The sequence below is a fragment of the Daktulosphaira vitifoliae genome, unplaced genomic scaffold, assembly GCF_025091365.1.
Source record: "Daktulosphaira vitifoliae isolate Bord-2020 unplaced genomic scaffold, ASM2509136v1 Scaffold_1, whole genome shotgun sequence".
Classification (NCBI taxonomy): domain Eukaryota; kingdom Metazoa; phylum Arthropoda; class Insecta; order Hemiptera; family Phylloxeridae; genus Daktulosphaira; species Daktulosphaira vitifoliae.
The window spans coordinates 57,922,299-57,941,028 of record NW_026099572.1 but is presented as its reverse complement, the minus strand read 5'-3'; the positions used below and the strand labels follow the sequence as shown (position 1 = coordinate 57,941,028).

General features: G+C 26.9%; 2 protein-coding genes and 1 long non-coding RNA gene across 4 annotated transcripts in view; 2 read left to right on the top strand and 1 right to left on the bottom strand.

Annotated features, from left to right (window-relative positions):
• LOC126895262 (uncharacterized) overlaps positions 1 to 18,730 on the bottom strand; it is a 74,069-nt gene that overhangs the window by 34,661 nt on the left and 20,678 nt on the right. The window lies entirely within an intron of this gene.
• Positions 2,814 to 4,379, top strand: LOC126895287 (zinc finger BED domain-containing protein 5-like). Its single transcript, XM_050667000.1, has 2 exons — positions 2,814 to 3,041; positions 3,115 to 4,379. Exon 2 carries the CDS (start codon positions 3,487 to 3,489, stop codon positions 4,330 to 4,332), a length of 846 nt encoding a protein of 281 aa, XP_050522957.1. The 5' UTR covers positions 2,814 to 3,041; positions 3,115 to 3,486; the 3' UTR covers positions 4,333 to 4,379.
• LOC126895311 (uncharacterized) lies at positions 5,079 to 17,596 on the top strand. Of its 2 annotated transcripts, none has more exons than XR_007701631.1 (3): positions 5,079 to 5,997; positions 7,373 to 7,507; positions 17,389 to 17,596. It is a non-coding gene; the product is annotated as an uncharacterized LOC126895311 (long non-coding RNA). The 2 variants fall into 2 exon arrangements; XR_007701630.1 differs by lacking the exon at positions 17,389 to 17,596 and adding an exon at positions 8,004 to 8,477 and having other exon boundaries at positions 5,234 to 5,997.

The window sequence follows — 18,730 nt, the reverse complement described above, 5'->3', positions numbered from 1 at the left end:
AAAAAAAAAAAAAAAAATAAAAAAAAAACACATCATAGTAAAATTAATACCTTCTCAGCTTCGCATCGAAGCTAAAATTCAAGCTTTTCTGATAAATTTAATATAAATAGTAATTATAAAATTTTCTGACTGCATATTAATCTTAACTGTACCATTTTTTCTATTCATAAATGCTTACACAAGGGTATGGTGGCTGCCTCGTAAATTTTACAGTTTTACATACTGGGGGTACGAAGTTCAAACCCCGCCAGTCGAAACTTTTTTTGCATTTTTTTCTTAATACTTTTTTGAGGTGGAAAAATAAGTCTAAATGAATAATAAAAAATATCATTCAATCAAAATATTTAATGAATATCGAATATGAATATATTTTAATAAAAAAATTAATTTTTTAAAATAATATGTGATCAGAAACTATTAGAATTAAATACTACAGATTTGCATCGAAGAATTCTTATGATAGTGATTTTAATCACCGTCAGGTATCATCTATACTTGCTCCAGCTATACCACTTCTACACTGTGCCGCGTTCCCCGCTGTGCTACCGCTTTTTAAAATGATCTATATCAGCGTTTACCAAAGTGTGGGTCGCGACCCGGTACTGGGTCGCAGATAAATTCACATGGGTCGCGGCAAAATTTGTAATAAAAAAAAAAAGAATGGTTTCATTTTAGTTTCGTTCCTACAAGCAATTCTGTACGGTTCTGAATCGAACAGAGTCTGCGCATTTATATTTAAGGACCGTCCGAACATAAATGTGCAATTAAAAGTATCCGATACCACTATCGCCGTGTGAAAGCGCGCTTACTATTGTCCACACAGCTGTTTGCGCATGTTTGCTTATGATTTCGTCATTCAGTATAGTGATTAGGGTGGCCCTCAAAAATCGAATGTCTTTTTTTTCTTTACGCTACCCCTTAATTTTTTTTTTATGGTCAAAAAAGTGAGCTGTGCAAAATTTGGGACCGATCCGTTAAGGTTAACCCGTGCCCCCGGGCCTATTAAGTTGAGTCGAAAAGTCAAATTTAATAGAAATAACTGATCTATGTCTCATAACTTTTTTTTCTCTTAACTTAGAATAATAAAAGTAAAACTCAAGTAAAGGAAATTTTACAAGAAATTCAAAAATAATAACTTCAATGTTGTTTTCTCAATAAATAGCCCACAAAAACACTACATACAGTAAAAAACATGTAAAAGTCTTAAAATACGTTATAACTGATTTTGTTGATTTTTAATTATTTATTTTCATTTTATTTTTTGGGAAACGCATTTTCGTTTAAAAAAAGAATCTAGAAGTTTAATTTTTTATGCCAAGTACGATAATTATATTAGATTTATTATTTTATGGACAGTTAATTAATGATTAATTACAAATTTAACAAAATTGATTGTATTATTACATTTTGTCGTATCAATATATCAATTTTGGTTTACTGAATTACTTTAAGATAGTACCAATTATATTATTATTAAAGATAAGAATATTTGAGTTATTTTCGACAACTGACATAATTTGTGTCGTATAAATGCAGCAGACAATTTGTGAACACGTTAAATATATTTTACATGTTTATTATTATATATTAAATGATACGTTTTAATCACAAATGTACAATACTTTTAGCGTCTTTTAAAGTATTACGAACTAATATTTATCTTATTGGTAATTATTCCCACGAAATAACTGGTAGTAAGTTACCATCAAATTTACAACTATTTAATCTGAACACTGATTTTTTGAAAATTGATCCATCATTTTGGAGTGCGAACAACAGTTACATAAATGCTTTAAATACTATAAGTAAATTACGAGTCATTAATGATACAGCCTAGCGTGGCATTAAATTAATCTAAGACTACATTAATATATTAACTACAAATGAAGAACAGAAACAATACGTTTTACAAATAGTAAGTAATTATCGGAAAAATTCCCTAATTGTAAAAAAAGTACATTATCAAAATATATATATTATAATATATATACATATATTATAATAATATAATTTAATTATTGTTAAAATATTTTTTTTAAAGTTATTATTATTTAAAAAAAAATTAATTAAAAATTGTTAATAACAATTAAATTAAACTGTTAAGTTTGTAATTAATCATTAATTAACTGTCTATAAAATAATAAATCTAATATAATTATCGTACTTGGCATAAAGAATTAAACTTCTAGATTCTTTTTTTAAACGAAAATGCGTTTTCCAAAAAATAAAATGAAAATAAATAATTAAAAATCAACAAAATCAGTTATAACGTATTTTAAGACTTTTACATGTTTTTTACTGTATGTAGTGTTTTTGTGGGCTATTTATTGAGAAAACAACATTGAAGTTATTATTTTTGAATTTCTTGTAAAATTTCCTTTACTTGAGTTTTACTTTTATTATTCTAAGTTAAGAGAAAAAAAAGTTATGAGACATAGATCAGTTATTTCTATTAAATTTGACTTTTCGACTCAACTTAATAGGCCCGGGGGCACGGGTTAACCTTAACGGATCGGTCCCAAATTTTGCACAGCTCACTTTTTTGACCATAAAAAAAAAATTAAGGGGTAGCGTAAAGAAAAAAAAGACATTCGATTTTTGAGGGCCACCCTAATAGTGATAGTCAGATAATGCTTCCTCCGGTACATGCTCGCAAACTCACGCGTGTCAAAAGAAGCTAATACGTTTTCATTTTTTTTTTATTTTATTTAGCAATAGTTATTATTATTAATAGCAACTTCACATCGGTAAGTACAAGAAATACATTTTCTTATAAATCATCAATAATTAAATTTGTTTTATTAAAGTTTCCACTTTGACATCTTTTGAAATTTCCAAATTAATAGCCGAGACTGGGTATCCTAATAAGGCTGGAGAAAAATTAATACTTCCCGCTTTAAAAATTGTCGTAAATAATTTATGCGGAATAAAGGAAAAAAGTTTGTTTTCAGCGATCCCATTATCAAATAATACAGTTAAACGGAGAATTGGTGATTGCGCGAAACATTTAGAAGAAGAACTAGTTGCTAAAGTAAAATAAAGTAAATTTTTTTCCTCGCAAATATATGAAAGTACAGATATTGAGGATAATGCAAATCTAATGTGTTTTATCAGATATATTGACGAAGACACCATACAAGAAAATTTTTTGTTTTGTAAAAGGCGCCGACAAGAACGATCTCAAATAATATTTTTAAAGCGACAGATAATTTTGTCACTAATCACGGTATTGTTTGGATGAAATGTGTCTACTAAGTAGCAACGGAGCACGTGCAATGGTAGGCTGTCATAAAGGTTTGTTTAAACAAATTCAAGAATTAGCAGTTAATTGTGTATGGGTGCACTGTAGTATCCATAAATAAGCTTTGGTGATAAAACGCTTGCCTTTAAATTCAAACATGACTTTGGAAGAATGTATCAAAGTTTGTAAACTACATAAAATCTCGTCCATTAAATAGCAGACTTTTAATCGAATTATGCGAGGAAATGGGAAGTGATCATAAACACCTTTTTTTATATTGTAATTCACGATGGCTTTCAAAAAGAAACGTTTTAAAACGTCTGTTTGAGCTAAAAGATGAAGTCTTGATATTTCTGAATGGACATCCACCATCTAAAAAAGATGCTATTTTTCCATTTAAGGATAGATTCCACGATTTCAAATGGTTAATAATAGTAGCTAATTTTTGTGACATATTTGCTACATTCAATGAATTGATTATAAATTTGCAAGGCTTTGGTTTAAATATTTTCAAAGTATCGGAAAAGGTCACTGCAATAATTAAAAAAATGATTCTGTGGGAACAACGACTTTCAAAAGGAAATTTTAAATATTTTGAAACATATAAATTTATTGAAAACCATTTAAACTGCGATGAAGAAGTTTTACCACTTGAAACGCTATCAGTTTCAATTCAAGAACATTTTTCGATGCTAATAAATAGTTTTAATGACTACTTTCCGGATATTACCTCAAATAATATGTGGATTAAAGATCCTTTTTCTGTCAAAATTGAAAAGGAAGAAATGCTTAATCTTAGTGAACAAGAAGTTGATAATTTAATTGAAATTTCATGCGACAACAATCTTAAAAAAGTGTTTGAAACTACACCACTAATTAATTTTTGGTTGCGCTGTCAAAAGGGGTCACAATTCTTAATGCCTTTTTTGTCCACTTATACGTGTGAAGCTGCGTTCTCAACCTTAGTGTACTTAAAAAATAAGTATCGGAACAGATTGGATGTTGAACCGAATTTGAGAATAAATTTAACATCATTTTATCCTAATTTAAAATTATTATGTGATGACAAACAACATCATCATTCGCACTAAGGCCAAAATGTGTAAAATAAAGTTTAGTTCATTTACTAAAGTTTTATATAAATATAATGGATATTTTTTTAATTTGTTTTTGTTATATAATTATTTTACAATTTTTGTGTATGAAAGAAACAGACAAATAACATGATTTTTATTAAAAAATAAAATTTGTTTTGTAAATAAATGTTTTTTTTCATAAGGTGGGTCACGAAAATTTTTTAAATTTCGTACCGGGCCGCGGTCAAAAAAGTTTGGGAAACGCTGGAATCTATATAGCAACATGTAACTAAAAAGTTTGGAATATTATAGCTATGTCAATTATGTTAATAGAATATTTATAAAAATCTGTGTATTTTAAACAAAATACCTTGTATGGTATTTTAAAATAAAATAAAATTCAAAACCGAGTATTTTAATATAAAAATATCCTATTGTTGAATATAGTAGCCATTTTCATCTTGAAAATAACATAAAGTTCAAAATTCTAGTTTTTCATTAATGTATATTAAATTTCATTTTATTTTCAACACATCTATTTTCAAAAAATTATAGCAGTTTTAAGTAAAAAAAATTCGAATAGCCCAATTTTTAATGTTATAATTTTTTTGGGGATTTTTCCCATTTACAAGGAACGAGAGATTTTTTTTCAATTTTTAAAGGTAATGTTTCAACTAGATTGATTTGTGATTTTATAACGTATTGTTCAAAAAAATTGGTCTAGTGATATATGAGAATAAGTGATAACAGACACAAAAAAATAAATGAACACATCATAGTAAAGATTTAATTAATAGTTATACATTTTTTCAGGGAGAATTTATGCAGCTTTTATATGAATCCAATATGTATTTTAAAAGAAATGGGGCTGTTTTTACCAAAAAAAATTTTCTGGTTAGTAATGGCTCTACTATGAATTACAATTTCAATTTAATTACTGAAATTATAATTAACTTCACGAGGGTCAGAATAATCGATTTTAATTTTCTTTTTTTTTAATCATTTTTCCGTAAAAATTTCTGCACTAAATTAATGAACATTAATTTCAATCTAAATTCAATTTTTATAATATGTATTTATTCATATGTTATATTTAGAAATCATAAAACTATAAATCAGGACATAATTAAAGTTTATTTGAAGTTGAATGACCCCGAAAGAAGTATTACTTCATATGCGTGTACTCATAACACAATTTAATTGGAATTTCTTTTATTTGAAATTAATTAATTTAATACATTTAAAATAAAAATACCTTAATAATTAAGGTATAATTTTCGAAAATACAGTACTAAATTATTATATAAAATATATTTTACGCCCGACCATAGCCAACTGTAGCGCTCGATAATCTGTTTTTTTTTTTGACCATTTATAAAGAAGATTCATTTCATTAATATTATAATTTCAAATTTGTTAACTGGAATGAGTATTTCATTACTTTATATTTAAAGATGTCACGTGATAACTAAAAAAAATTAAAATAAAATTGTATTACATATAAGCGCTTATGAAGTGAAACTTCTTTCAGAGTCATTCAACTTCAAATATATTCTAATTTATAAAATTGCTATTTACCGAAAATTCATTAGAAAAGCTATTTTTTTGCATTTTTATCGTAATCTAATTATATCGTAAATTAATCTATTAGTAATCTAATAGTATCTATGGTAATTTAAGGTAATTATAAATAATATAAATATCTTATACATTTTATATATGTAGATAAGTTAATTTTTATTTAGCATGTGACATGTTTAAATGTAAGGTGCTGTAATACTAATTCCAGTTAGCAAATTCGAATTTATAATATTATTCTATTTTGATTTTGTATAAAATATTTTCAAATAGTTTTGAACTACTTTTTAACTTTTCTAAAATAATTTACAAATATTAATTCTATAATGATATATAAATAATTTAAAAAGGGTTTAAATAATGTTGTAATAGAAATAGTAAAAAATGTTTTTGATAAAAAGATTGAAAAAAAACCTAGCACAGGGTGGTCGCGGCACAGTGGTGATGTGGCATAGTTGGATCAAGTATAATAATATCTGATAGTGATTAAAATCACTAAAAAAAAAAAAAAAAACGCTTCGATGTAAATCTTTAGATAGTGTTTAATTTTAAAAAATTGGTGGATTATTCCAAATGCTACATGATCTGCTATTTTCTTATTAATATCCTGAATAAAAAAGGGATTATTAAACAATATTATTTCTCATAAAAAAATTGTGTTGATCGAAACATTTTTCAATAAGTTATAGCATTAAAAAGTTAAAAATGTAAAAAATAAAATCAAGAATTTTCACACGAAAATAGTAGTCAGTAGCCATTTTCATCACGAAGACAAGTCTAGAGGTCAAATTTTTTTTTTCCATAATAAAGTACATTACATTAGCTTTAATTTAAGATATATATAAAAGCGTCAGACCTTCCGGAACATTTTCAAATGTTAAGTTGAAAAAGTTAATTTTTTGTGAAAAAGTTGTCATTTTAAATTCCCCCCTGTGGGCAGATAAAGGGTCAAATTTACAAAAAAAATATACCAAATGATAGTTAAAGACATCAAAAATCTATAAAAAAAAAAAAATTATATTGATATGGTCATTTTTGAAAAAATTACGGCAGTTTTTAGTAAAAAAAATTGAAAAAATTTTGAAAATTAGCGATTTTTAAATTTATAATTTTTTTAGAGGTTTCCCACATTTACGGGGAACGAGGGAAATTTTTTCAATTTTTAAGGGTAATGTCTTCGACTAGATACGATTTGTGATCTTTTGACGTATCATTGAAAGAAATCCGTTCGGTGAGAGCTGAGAAAAAGAGGTAACAGTCACAAAAAAAAAAAAACACATCATGGTAAAATTTTAGCTTCGCATCGAAGCTAATAATTGATTTAATCCGTTAAAGAATTCTTATTTATAATTCTCTTAAATATTTTGTCCCTTTATATGCTCACAAGGGGGGATTCAAAATGAAAACTTTTTTTACAAAAAAACATGATATAAATACGGAAATAGAAGATAATGTTGCAAAATTTTATGGTTTTTAGCTACACCCGATGAACAATATGCACATTGCTTGAACTTACACAACTTTTGAATGAAGCTTATATGAAGGAAATTTCTCTGTTTTAAGACAATAGTAAATTTTTAATGTTGCAAATGTATGCCTCAACATATTTATTGTGAGTTCTATTACATAGAAATATTTTCTTCGATACCATTAAAATTTTACAAAAGACTATATGTTTATAGTTAGACCAAATAATATTTCTTATCCATCGTGTCAAACAAAGTTTTACATCTTCAAAAGTTTATTAAAAATAATTGTCTCTTGTCAAGTCACCTAGACAGAAGGGCACGTTTATTCTATAAAATAAAATTCGAAGATAATCTCAATAGTATAAAATAGTACTTTTGCATGCAATTTCACGTCAGCCAATAAGCCAATTAATATTCGATCGTCCAATATTTACTAGCGTTAGGTTATCTAATTGAACCCCAATTCTTCTCGTTAAATACATCAATTGTAAAATCAGAATTGATCATAAATGTATGGTATGAAGATTTCAATTTGTGCTCAGTTGACTAATTTTATTGAATATTGTTTTGATTTTTATAAATTTGATTAAATTTAAATTTAAAGTATACTATTTATAGTTTATATTTTTATTTTAACAGGAAAGTGTTAAATAGCTTTGTTGCGTATATAGTTATATGGTACCTTGTTTGTGACCGCCCCATCAAGATGTGATTGACCGCTGATAAAATAATTAAAACGAGTTCCATGGGACTCTTTAAAACGCGTCATTAGTATTTCTATTCGCAATTAAAACGCTCGGTCTAATATCGTCAATATTGTATTGAATGATATATCATCATTTCATTTTCTTTTTTTATTATTTTGTGCTATTTTGAAGCACCGCAAAGAGGTATACGCGCCTACCTTCGCATACGCCGAAAATTCGCCATCGCCGAGACGATAACTTTTCCACGCTGTGGAACGCCTTCTGCAACAAGTCTTGTAACTCGCAATCCAGCCATAATCAGGTCACTATCATTTATTGGATCTAAAGGTCGTCTTTATTTTGTTATTTTACGTTAATGCTAAATTATAAGTTCATGTAATCATGTATATATTTTAGTCTAGTTAAGTGTTACTAACATTAATTTTAATAACATCTTATGTNGTAACATTAATTTTAATAACACCTTATGTTTTGTATAATATGCTTATATAGAAATATTAATAATATTCCATATTCTGTCTACTTCTTGTCGTGTTATCCTTTCAACTTTCAATTAAAGGAACACTAAAACAAGCTTTGTTTATAATATTTATCCAGAAATATTGTACATGAAAGTTATAAATTGTGGTAATAAAACTTGATATATACAAAATAAAGCGATTAATGCTAATTCTTATTTAATTCTTATTATTGCTGCATAAATATTTATAAATATTAATTTTTTTATTTAAAAATTACTTAACTTAACTAATTCAAGAATTATTATTGGTCCATGCAAAAAATTAATTGGAAAGTTCGACAGATCGGTTGTAAAATGTCATAAAATGTTACTCTGCATTAAATGTCATCTTTATAAATCAAATTATGTCGGAATTACTCCATAATGTGATATAATTTTAAAATATAGAAAAATGAGATGACAAGATATTTCTGCAATAAATCAATGTCTAAGACTTATGCTATTGAAACAGAAATATTTTTAAGCGTATATGAGTATTATATACTCTTATAAAATTGTGATATTATATGATTTGCATCGGGTGACAGTAAACATTTTTAGTGGAATAAGGAGTTAGTTCCATACAATTATGTAAAATATAATTAAGTGATTTAATAATTTATTTTAACAAATAAAATGTATAATAATTCTATCTAATGATTTGAAAATATTGTAAAATTCAAGTTTTAATGAAAATAGTCTGATCTGAAAAAATTATTTTAATGAATTTTAAAACAACTAGTTTCTAATACTGGCAATAAGATGGCAACGTCTTTAGCAGGTAAATAGTACAATAAATAGAAAACTAAATAAATAATATATTTCATAAAATTGTTTACATCAATATTTACATCAACAGTCAAAATCATTGCCTGTGATAATGATTTTTTTGCAATTTTTCCTTAATTATTTTTGTGTTAGAATTTTGCTTTTGAATAATCCACCAATTTCTTAAAATTAAAGACTATCACAAATTTGCATCATAGCGTTCCTTATGATTAGTGATTTTAATCACTATCAGATAACATCTATACTTGTCCCAACTATCCTACTTCCATTCAGTTTTTTTAATAACAAGTATACAAAAAATAATAAATAAAAGATTTTTATAACTTTTTCATTATGGGGATAGCCTAAAACACGGACTGTCCGGCATTCATTATGCCTTTGAACTCATTATTTTTATTGATAATTACAGATCTATATGTCTTTAATTATAAAAAAAATTTGGGGGATAAAATTTTACATTCAAAATAAAACTTAATTATTCACTGTTACTTTCTAAATAATAAATATTATATAAGATTTTATTATAGTGATAATAATATATAAATTGGAATATAGTGCAATCATAAAATTACAAATATTTAGTAGTATAAATATGGCAAGATTCTAATTTTTCTGAAACTATTGAGAATTTTTTATTTTTTTATAATACTAAAAAGTGATAAGTTCTTAAAACTCTATAATAATAGATTGTAAAAAATTGTTTTTTCATCCCTGCATGGTTAAAAAAGCTTAACTTTTATTTGCTTAAATGGAAATCCCTATTTTTAACTTGATATTATGATAGAAAAAAAATTATACACAACTTTGTTCATATAAATGAAATTCTTGTTATGCGATCAATCGTTTGTCGGTTACAGTTTGTTAAAGTTAAATGGTTTGAGACTAAATTTCTGTTGTTATGATATACTATTTTGAATACATTATTTCTCTTTGGTGTAATATGAACTAAGTTTTACTGTCCAAGTTATGACAAATATGATAGCAATACAAAAATACAACGTACTAAATGAGAGATAATAGTAATATGTTTAAATTGGGTGTTAAGTATACTATATCTATTTTTTTGCTTCACTTTCAAGTTTTTTCGACATATGATAATGTAATGTAATTATGTAAGCACTCATCATTAAATGCGTCCAATAATTTGAAAATATTTTAAAACAACTAGTTACTGATATTGGCTATAAGGTGGCAACGCCACTAGCAGGTAAATAGTACAATAAATAGAGAACTAAATAAAAAATATATTTCAGAGAAACGTTTACATCAATATTTAAACTAACCATGAACAATAACATTAAAATGATTTTTGTAAGGATTTTCTAAATACAGGCACTGTTCATTTGTTATTTGCCCGTTTATTCCATCTTTACTAATAAAGAACCATTTTTTATTAGCAAAAACATAAATAGACGTTTTTAACATTTCAGCTGCAGCATATAACTCAGCCACACCTACAGGAAAAACTAAAAATATTTAAATTTTAGAATCTAGATAATTTAAAAAATATTTTTAATATTAAAAAAAAATTCTTTATTATTTTTATTCTATAAATTTAAAATTTTGAGTACTTATTATTATTAGCTTACTCTAGGGAAAAATAAACTACTTAATCATATTTTTAATCATAAATTAATTTTACCAGTGTAAATTAAAGGATCATTTATATTCATTTGTATTTAAAAATTATTATTACCCCTGTATAAAAAATAATTTATTCGACTTTGTATTGTGTTTTCGTCGTAGAACTCTAGATAGTTTGAAGACAAATTCAGAAACTACAAAAACACACAAAATTAATTATAAACATCCTAAAGTGTATCAAATTATTATTACTTTAACTAATTTAGATTGTATATGTCGATTATGTATCACTTTTCCAGTTATACAAAGAGATAATGCTTTGAAAAAACAATTCATTTCACTTTCAATTTTAATAACGTTTAAATCTAAATTTGAATCATTTAGCTTGTTATTCGTACAAATATTTTGCAAATCATTAATAACATAACTTGAATTAATTTCTAAAAGAATGACTTTTTCTTTCTGCCATTGCCAATCAACTGGAAATATTTTGTTTATATTTTCGCAATTTTTTATGTTATTCCACTCACAAAACTAAAAATAAAATAAATATATTGATAGATTAATATTAATCGAAAAATCAAATTATTATTCTCCTAATATTCGTTTGTTTTTTCACAAAATTTATTTAAATTATTGGCTTATTAGATTTTTTAAATAAATTATATTAAATTTATCTTTTATCCCTCATGGGGCCACTAACTAGTGGTTAGGGTATGGTGAACCCGTGGCCTTAAACTCTAAACTGAAATGACTTTAACAAGTTGGTTCAGTTTAGTCATCACCCTGATCTTAATTGATTGGGATGATTTGGACCTCCAAAAGGGGGGGGGGTTTAGCGTAAGGCTAACAATCTTACCTTGTAAAAAACATATTTTGGTGAATCTAAAAATAAAGACTCGGGACAGTCTCAATGGAAAACAAGACGTAAAACGGAAAAAAGACAGCAAGAGATTAGGGATCGGAACATGGAATATTAGAAATTTGTTGAAGCCAGGAGCTTTAAAAATATTGATTAACGAAGTGACCAGGTATAATATACCAATAGTACTATTACAGGAAGTAAAATGGCCAGAACACAGCAGTGGTAAATCAGGCAGTCACACGATTTTTAAGAGTAGATAGAGGAGTAATAGACATTGAAATGGTGTCGGTTTCCTAGTCAGCGATTTAATACTGCCAAACATAAAAAGTTTTCCATCAATCAATGAGAGAATGTGCTTTATAAATGTAAAAGGATAAATATGGGATATTGTCCTGTTGAATTTCTATGCTCCAACGGAAGATAAGAACAATGAAGTAAAGAGCGATTTATATGAAAGTTTAAAGAACGCACACAACTCATTACCTGGAAATACAGTAAAGATTATTGTAGGAGATCTAAATGCACAGATTGTACGTTAGTCTACTTATAGGCCTACTATCGGACATGAAAGCCTACATTTGACATATAGTGACAATGGGGTACGAGCCATTAACTTTGCAGTGTCGAAAGACCTCGTAGTAAGCAGTACGTTTTCCCCAAGAAAATATATTTACAAACAGACATGGGATCCCCTAACACAATAACTAAGAGCCGAATTAGCCACGTAACAATAAACAGGCGACATAAATCATGTATAAGAAATATAAGAAATTATAAGGGAGAGAAAAGGGAGGGGATACGGACCACTACCTCGTAGTATCAGACTTTTCGGAAAAACTGTCAGTAAACTGGAGAAGAAAGCAACAACAAATACAAAGTAAGAAACAACACAACTGAAATAAAACCAAGGACCCAAAAAAATTACAAATGTATCAAGTCAGAATTATTAAAGATTTAAATAAATTGAAGTACTCATAAACATCTGGAATTGAATTAGTCTTGGCTAAGATAAAAGATACAATAACTGAAGCTCCAAGAATCTTTCAAGAGAAAAGCTAAAAACCAAAAAATATTGGTTTAATAAAGCTTGTCAAGATGCAATAAGAAACCGCAACATTTGCAGATTAAAAATGTTACAAGATGCAAGACAGAAAAGAATACAAACCTATAAAGAAGCGATAAACATGGCCAACAATGTAGTATAATGCGAAAAAAGATTAACAAAGAAAAGAATGCGATTGAAGACATTGAAAATTATTAAGGTAATCTTAGACTTTTTTATATGCAATGTAAATCGGTAAAAGAAGGATACAAATTACGAAACTGCACTATGTCTGATGATGATAGGAACCTAATTACTGAACACGGACCGTAACCGTTGGAGATAAATCAGTGAATCACGAAATGGAGATGAATGGCAAAACTATAATGTTCGCGAACGGGAATGACATCGTAATATTAGAAGACACAAAAAACGACGTAGTAAAGGTCATAAAGAAACTAATTGAGTCTAGTCACAGAATCTACCTCTTTATCAATGAGAATAAAACTAAATATGTAATAATAACTAGACATATGGTCAATATATATACAAAATATAATATGCACAATGAAATTCTGTTAAAAATAAGTAATGCAAACAAAGCTTATTTTTCCACGAAAAAGATGCTCAGCTCTAGATTACGGTTCAAAGCTACAAAAAAAATAGTATCTCTTCTACCTCAGATCGATAGTAATGTACGAATGTGAGACATGATTCACAATAAAGGGGGACGAAGAGAAACTACTCACTTTAAAAAAAAAAAAATTTACGGAAAAATAACGTATGTGTTCGAAATAAAAATGGGGACTAGGAGAAACGAAAGAACGATGAACTAGAAAGGTTATATAACAAACCAAATATTGGATTGTTCTTAATAGCGAAACGATTATAGTAGACTGGAAATATCTGGTGGGCTGGTGAAAAATTCATACAAAATGTCCTAATCTAAAACCCAACAAAATAGCAAAAAGCGGAACACCTCGCAAGTGGCGGCTAGACAGTGCTGAGTTAAATATTTTAGATACCGACGAGACAAAGCGATTGGAGGATCCAATGGACCGAAATGTATGGAGAAGTCTGGTTAAAGCGTGTAAAAGACCTAAATAGCCTATATAACACTAAAAAAAAATTTGAAGACTTCTCATACGTTAGTTTACTTACTGTGTTAGTGATCATTTGATTCTAAAAATAAAATTGACATGTCAGTATCAATACTTTCTTTCATAACAATTAGTGCACAGAAAAAAAAAATTATTTTAAATAGTTGAATAAATTATAGCTGATCCCATTAAAATTTTTCCGGTATTGCTATAATAATAACAATAGTATAAAAGTAAAATAAAATAATCACAATAAAGAATCAGAAATTTAGAATACATATTCAAAGTCGAAATGATATTTAACAGTTGATTAGACTTTTTCGAATAACAATATTTAAAAAATACTTTTCTCTTGAGTTATATTTAAAATCATTTTAATGATTGTTATCAAATTAATCATTTAATGAACTACATTAAAACAAATTATACATTTACTTTGTATGCAGATAATAGTGAATTCTAAAAAAAAAAAACGTTTTTAAAATAAAAATTATTTATTAAGTATTTTATGTAAATATAAACTCTGGTAACTGAGAATATATTTTAGAGCGATAAATAAACAATTTTTTTTTAGTACATTATTAATTTTTAATTTTTATAATAATAACCTGTTTTGTAGAGGTATTAGGTAACTGAAAAGAAATCATATTTCAATAAAAAATTAATAAATATTAATTTTATAATATGTTTAACATCTAAAGAGCTTTGCTTGTACTAAAAAGAACCAGTAAACGAATTTCGGTTGAAAAAATAAACGGGTTGTCCCGGCCTGTTGTATGAGGTGAAAAATGGGAATCGTAGTTAGACAGCAACTCTTACAACATTGAGTATAGGTGCAGATAATATATTTAGAGGTAAAAACAGCTACACATCAAACAATAACCAGCAGATCTTAATAACAGCAATAAACAAGACATTCTCTCAAGTAAAAGATTCAGGAGTTAAAATAGTCCCCCATTAGGATATCCAGTTAGACATTACTATAGAGGAAAGAATGATCAAGGTAGGTAGACGAAATAGTATAATAACAACCTGGAATATGCAAACCCTACAACATCGATATTCTGGGTATTTCAGAAGTAAGATGGTCTGAATCTGAAGATAAATAAGTGGAAAGTACAGATTTATATACTCAGGTACATCAGTCATTCTGGAATGGTAGGAGTAGACATAATGCTCGGAAAAGACATTGTAAAGAAACTGAGAAGTTACATGCAGTTAGTAAAAGGGTTTTTTTTGTCAAAATAGAAACCAAACCGAAAGATACAATAATTTTACAAGCTCATTAGCCAACTTCCAGCAATAATGATAGACAAGTAGAAAAATTATATTAACAAATGGAAAAATTTATTGAAACTATTAAAGGAGAGGAAAATTTAATCATTATGAGTGACTGTAACGCAATAGTAGGAAAAGGAAAAGAAAATAAAAACATTATGGGAATATATGGACTAGGAAAGTGGAATGATCGTTGAGATATTTTTTCTTGGTTGATAACATTTTTTGCGAAAGATGACCTGGTAATATCAAATACTTGTTCTTACCATCATCTAAGGAGAAGGTACGCATGGAAAATGCCAGGAAATGTGGGAAGGTACCGAATAGATTTCATTATGGTAAAAAAATAGATTCAAAAACCATGTCAAAGATAGTCGGAGTTATCCTGGTGTGCATATAATGATAAAAATGCTGAAAAGAGCTGAAGTTGCAATCACGGAAAGAAAACTACTATATGAATTATATAAAAATGAAATAGAAATCATAAAAATGACCGATATTCAAAAAGAGACCAAAATAAAGAGAGATGTTAGGCAAGAATGTATATTATCACTTTTAATATTTAATGATTATATTCAAGAGGCCATGGATATTACAAGAAAAAGGACACAGCTAGGAATAAAGGTAAATGATCACAAAATAGACACGCTGAGATTTCCAGACGACATTGCAATAATAGCGGAAAATGAAAATTATCTTATTTTAGGAACATTGTAAAAGGTGATGAAAAAATATTTACATGTGAAAATAAACGCAAAGAAGACGAAAGTCCTAGTATGTAGTAGAGACAATAACTTAAGAATAAAACTAAATTAAAGGACAATGAAACTGTAGAGTTAAGATGGGAGATGCAAAAAGGAAATTATAAAGAGAATATGCTAAGCTTAGGTGGCATTTAAACAGAAAAGAAGTCTTTTTAATTAAAAAAACATTGACCTTAATATTAGAAAGAATATACTAAAAACATACATCTGCAGCATTATTTTCTATGGATGCAAAACATAGACTATTGATGAGAAGAAATGAGAAGTATAGAGGCATTCAAAATGTGGTGCTACAGGAGGATAAAAAAGATATGTTAGACTGATAGAATTACTAATGAAGAAGTTTTATTAAGAGTATCTGAGAAGAAATTAATATATAGTATATAGAAAAGACAAAATAATTTAAAATGTCATACTTTAAGACTTGATAGGTTGCTATTATTAATCTTAGAAGATATAACCAATGGAAAAAATCATAGAACAAGACCAAGATTGCAATACATAAGTCAGATAATAGAAGATCAAGGATGTAATTCATATCAAGAGTTGAAGAGAAGGCTAGTGATAGAGAAACATGGAAGTTTCAGTTAACCAATTATTAAATTGAATACTGCAAAAGAGAAATAACTATAATAATAGTAGTATAAAAGTAAAATAAAATAATCATAATAAAGAATCAGAAATTTAGAATACATATTCAAATTCGAAATGATATTTAAGAGTTGATTAGATTTTTTCGAATAACAATATTTAAAAAATACTTTTCTATTGAGTTATCTTTAAAATCTTTTTAATGATTGTTATCAAATTACTCATTTAATGAACTACAATAAACAAATTATACATTTACTTTGTATGCAGATAATAGAGAATTCTAAAAAAAAAAACGTTTTTAAAATAAAAATTATTTATTAAGTATTTTATGTAAATATAAAATCTGGTAACTGAGAATATATTTTAGAGCGATAAATAAACAATTTTTTTTTAGTACATTATAAATTTTTAATTTTTATAATAATAACCTGTTTTGTAGAGGAATTAGGTAACTGAAAAGAAATCATATTTCAATAAAAAATTAATAAATATTAATTTTATAATATGTTTAACATCTAAAGAGCTTTGCTTGTACTAAAAAGAACCAGTAAACGAATTTTGGTTGAAAAAATAAACGGGTTGTCCCGGCCTGTTGTATGAGGTGAAAAATGGGAATATATTGTCTTATTGTGAATATATTTTAGGACGATAAAAAAGCAATTTTTTGTTTTTTTAATACAATATTAATTTTTAATTTTTGTAATAATAACCTTTTTTCTAGAGAAATTAGGTGACTGAAAAAAAATGTGTATCAATTAAAAATCAATAAATATTAATTTTATAATATGTTTAACATTTTAAGAGCTTTGCTTGTATTAAAGAGAACGAAAAAACAGTCATGGCCACAACAGAATTGAATACCGATACCGACATACATAGTAAGCTAAATTAATTAAGACCTTAAACAAAATTTTCATGTATATATTAAGATTTCTTTAAATATTAAAGTTGTCGTTAATTGAATCACATTTACAAGTCTACCAGAAATATTACTTATTACTTTTAAGTTTTTCTAGAATTGTTGTCTAGATGCTCATTTATTTAATATTATTTTATAAAAAATTAATATGTGTTTATATATATTTTGTGTGTAATACAACCTTGTAAATTATATTTTAAAAATCTTTCAGTAGCAAAAAAATGTTCGATTTTCTTTGTTACTATAGAAACAATTATCAGCTGGTCTACTAAAGTTATCGACGCATCTTGAAAAATTTTACGAAGGGAATTTCTCTGTAAATGGAATAGATTAATTTTTACACTTAGTTTGTATGCAGATAGTAAAGAATTATAAAAAAAAATGTTTTTAAAATAAAAACTATTTATTAACTTTTTTATGTAATTATGAACTCAACGAATTATTGAACATCACTGTACTTGATCACTTTTACTGAGTTACATGATGGTTAATCATAACCGATTTATTCATCACATACGTCCTGATTATAGATTATTATTAGTCGCTCTACCGTACTTTATATTATTGCTACGCAGGCGGTACCCATATCAACAAACGTCTTTACACCTACTTCATTTACTATTGCATCTTTGTAGCATTTATTTTTATACTATTTCTTTCTTGAAGTACCGGTTGTTTTTGTCAGATTTTAGATGTTTCTTAGTGCACCGACGAAACACTTGAAAGTTTGACTTTACAGTCGATGGATTTGCGCCCCGGTTTCGAACAACAGTAGCAGACAATATTAGTTTTTTATGGGCAATTTTGTGACAAATGCCCCACTGAACAGCAGCGAATTCATGTTACAGTATTGTGGACATAATTAGATCCAAATCCATCAAAATAAAAATGAATTCGCTGCTGTTTAGTGGGGCATTTGTCACAAAATTGATATTATGATAAAAACATATTTATTTTTCTGATGCTCTAGTACTTTTTTCTTTCTTGTAATGGCTTCCGGTCTCTAATATGAGTACTGGCTATCATAATATGCGCTAGTATATCAACCGATATTTTATTTTTCGAAAACGGTCCTAAATAATCGATTATATTGTAAATGTCTCATTTCAACCCGATTGCAACAAGATAATTTTTCATAAATATATTCCATAATATTTTGACCAGACTTTCTCACATAAATTTGGACTTCTAATATAATTTGTAAAGAATTTTCAAAATTCGACGT

Excerpts from the sequence above, each read along its gene's own strand:
- LOC126895287 (XM_050667000.1), top strand. The coding sequence starts at position 3,487 with ATGGGAAGTGATCATAAACACCTTTTTTTATATTGTAATTCACGATGG.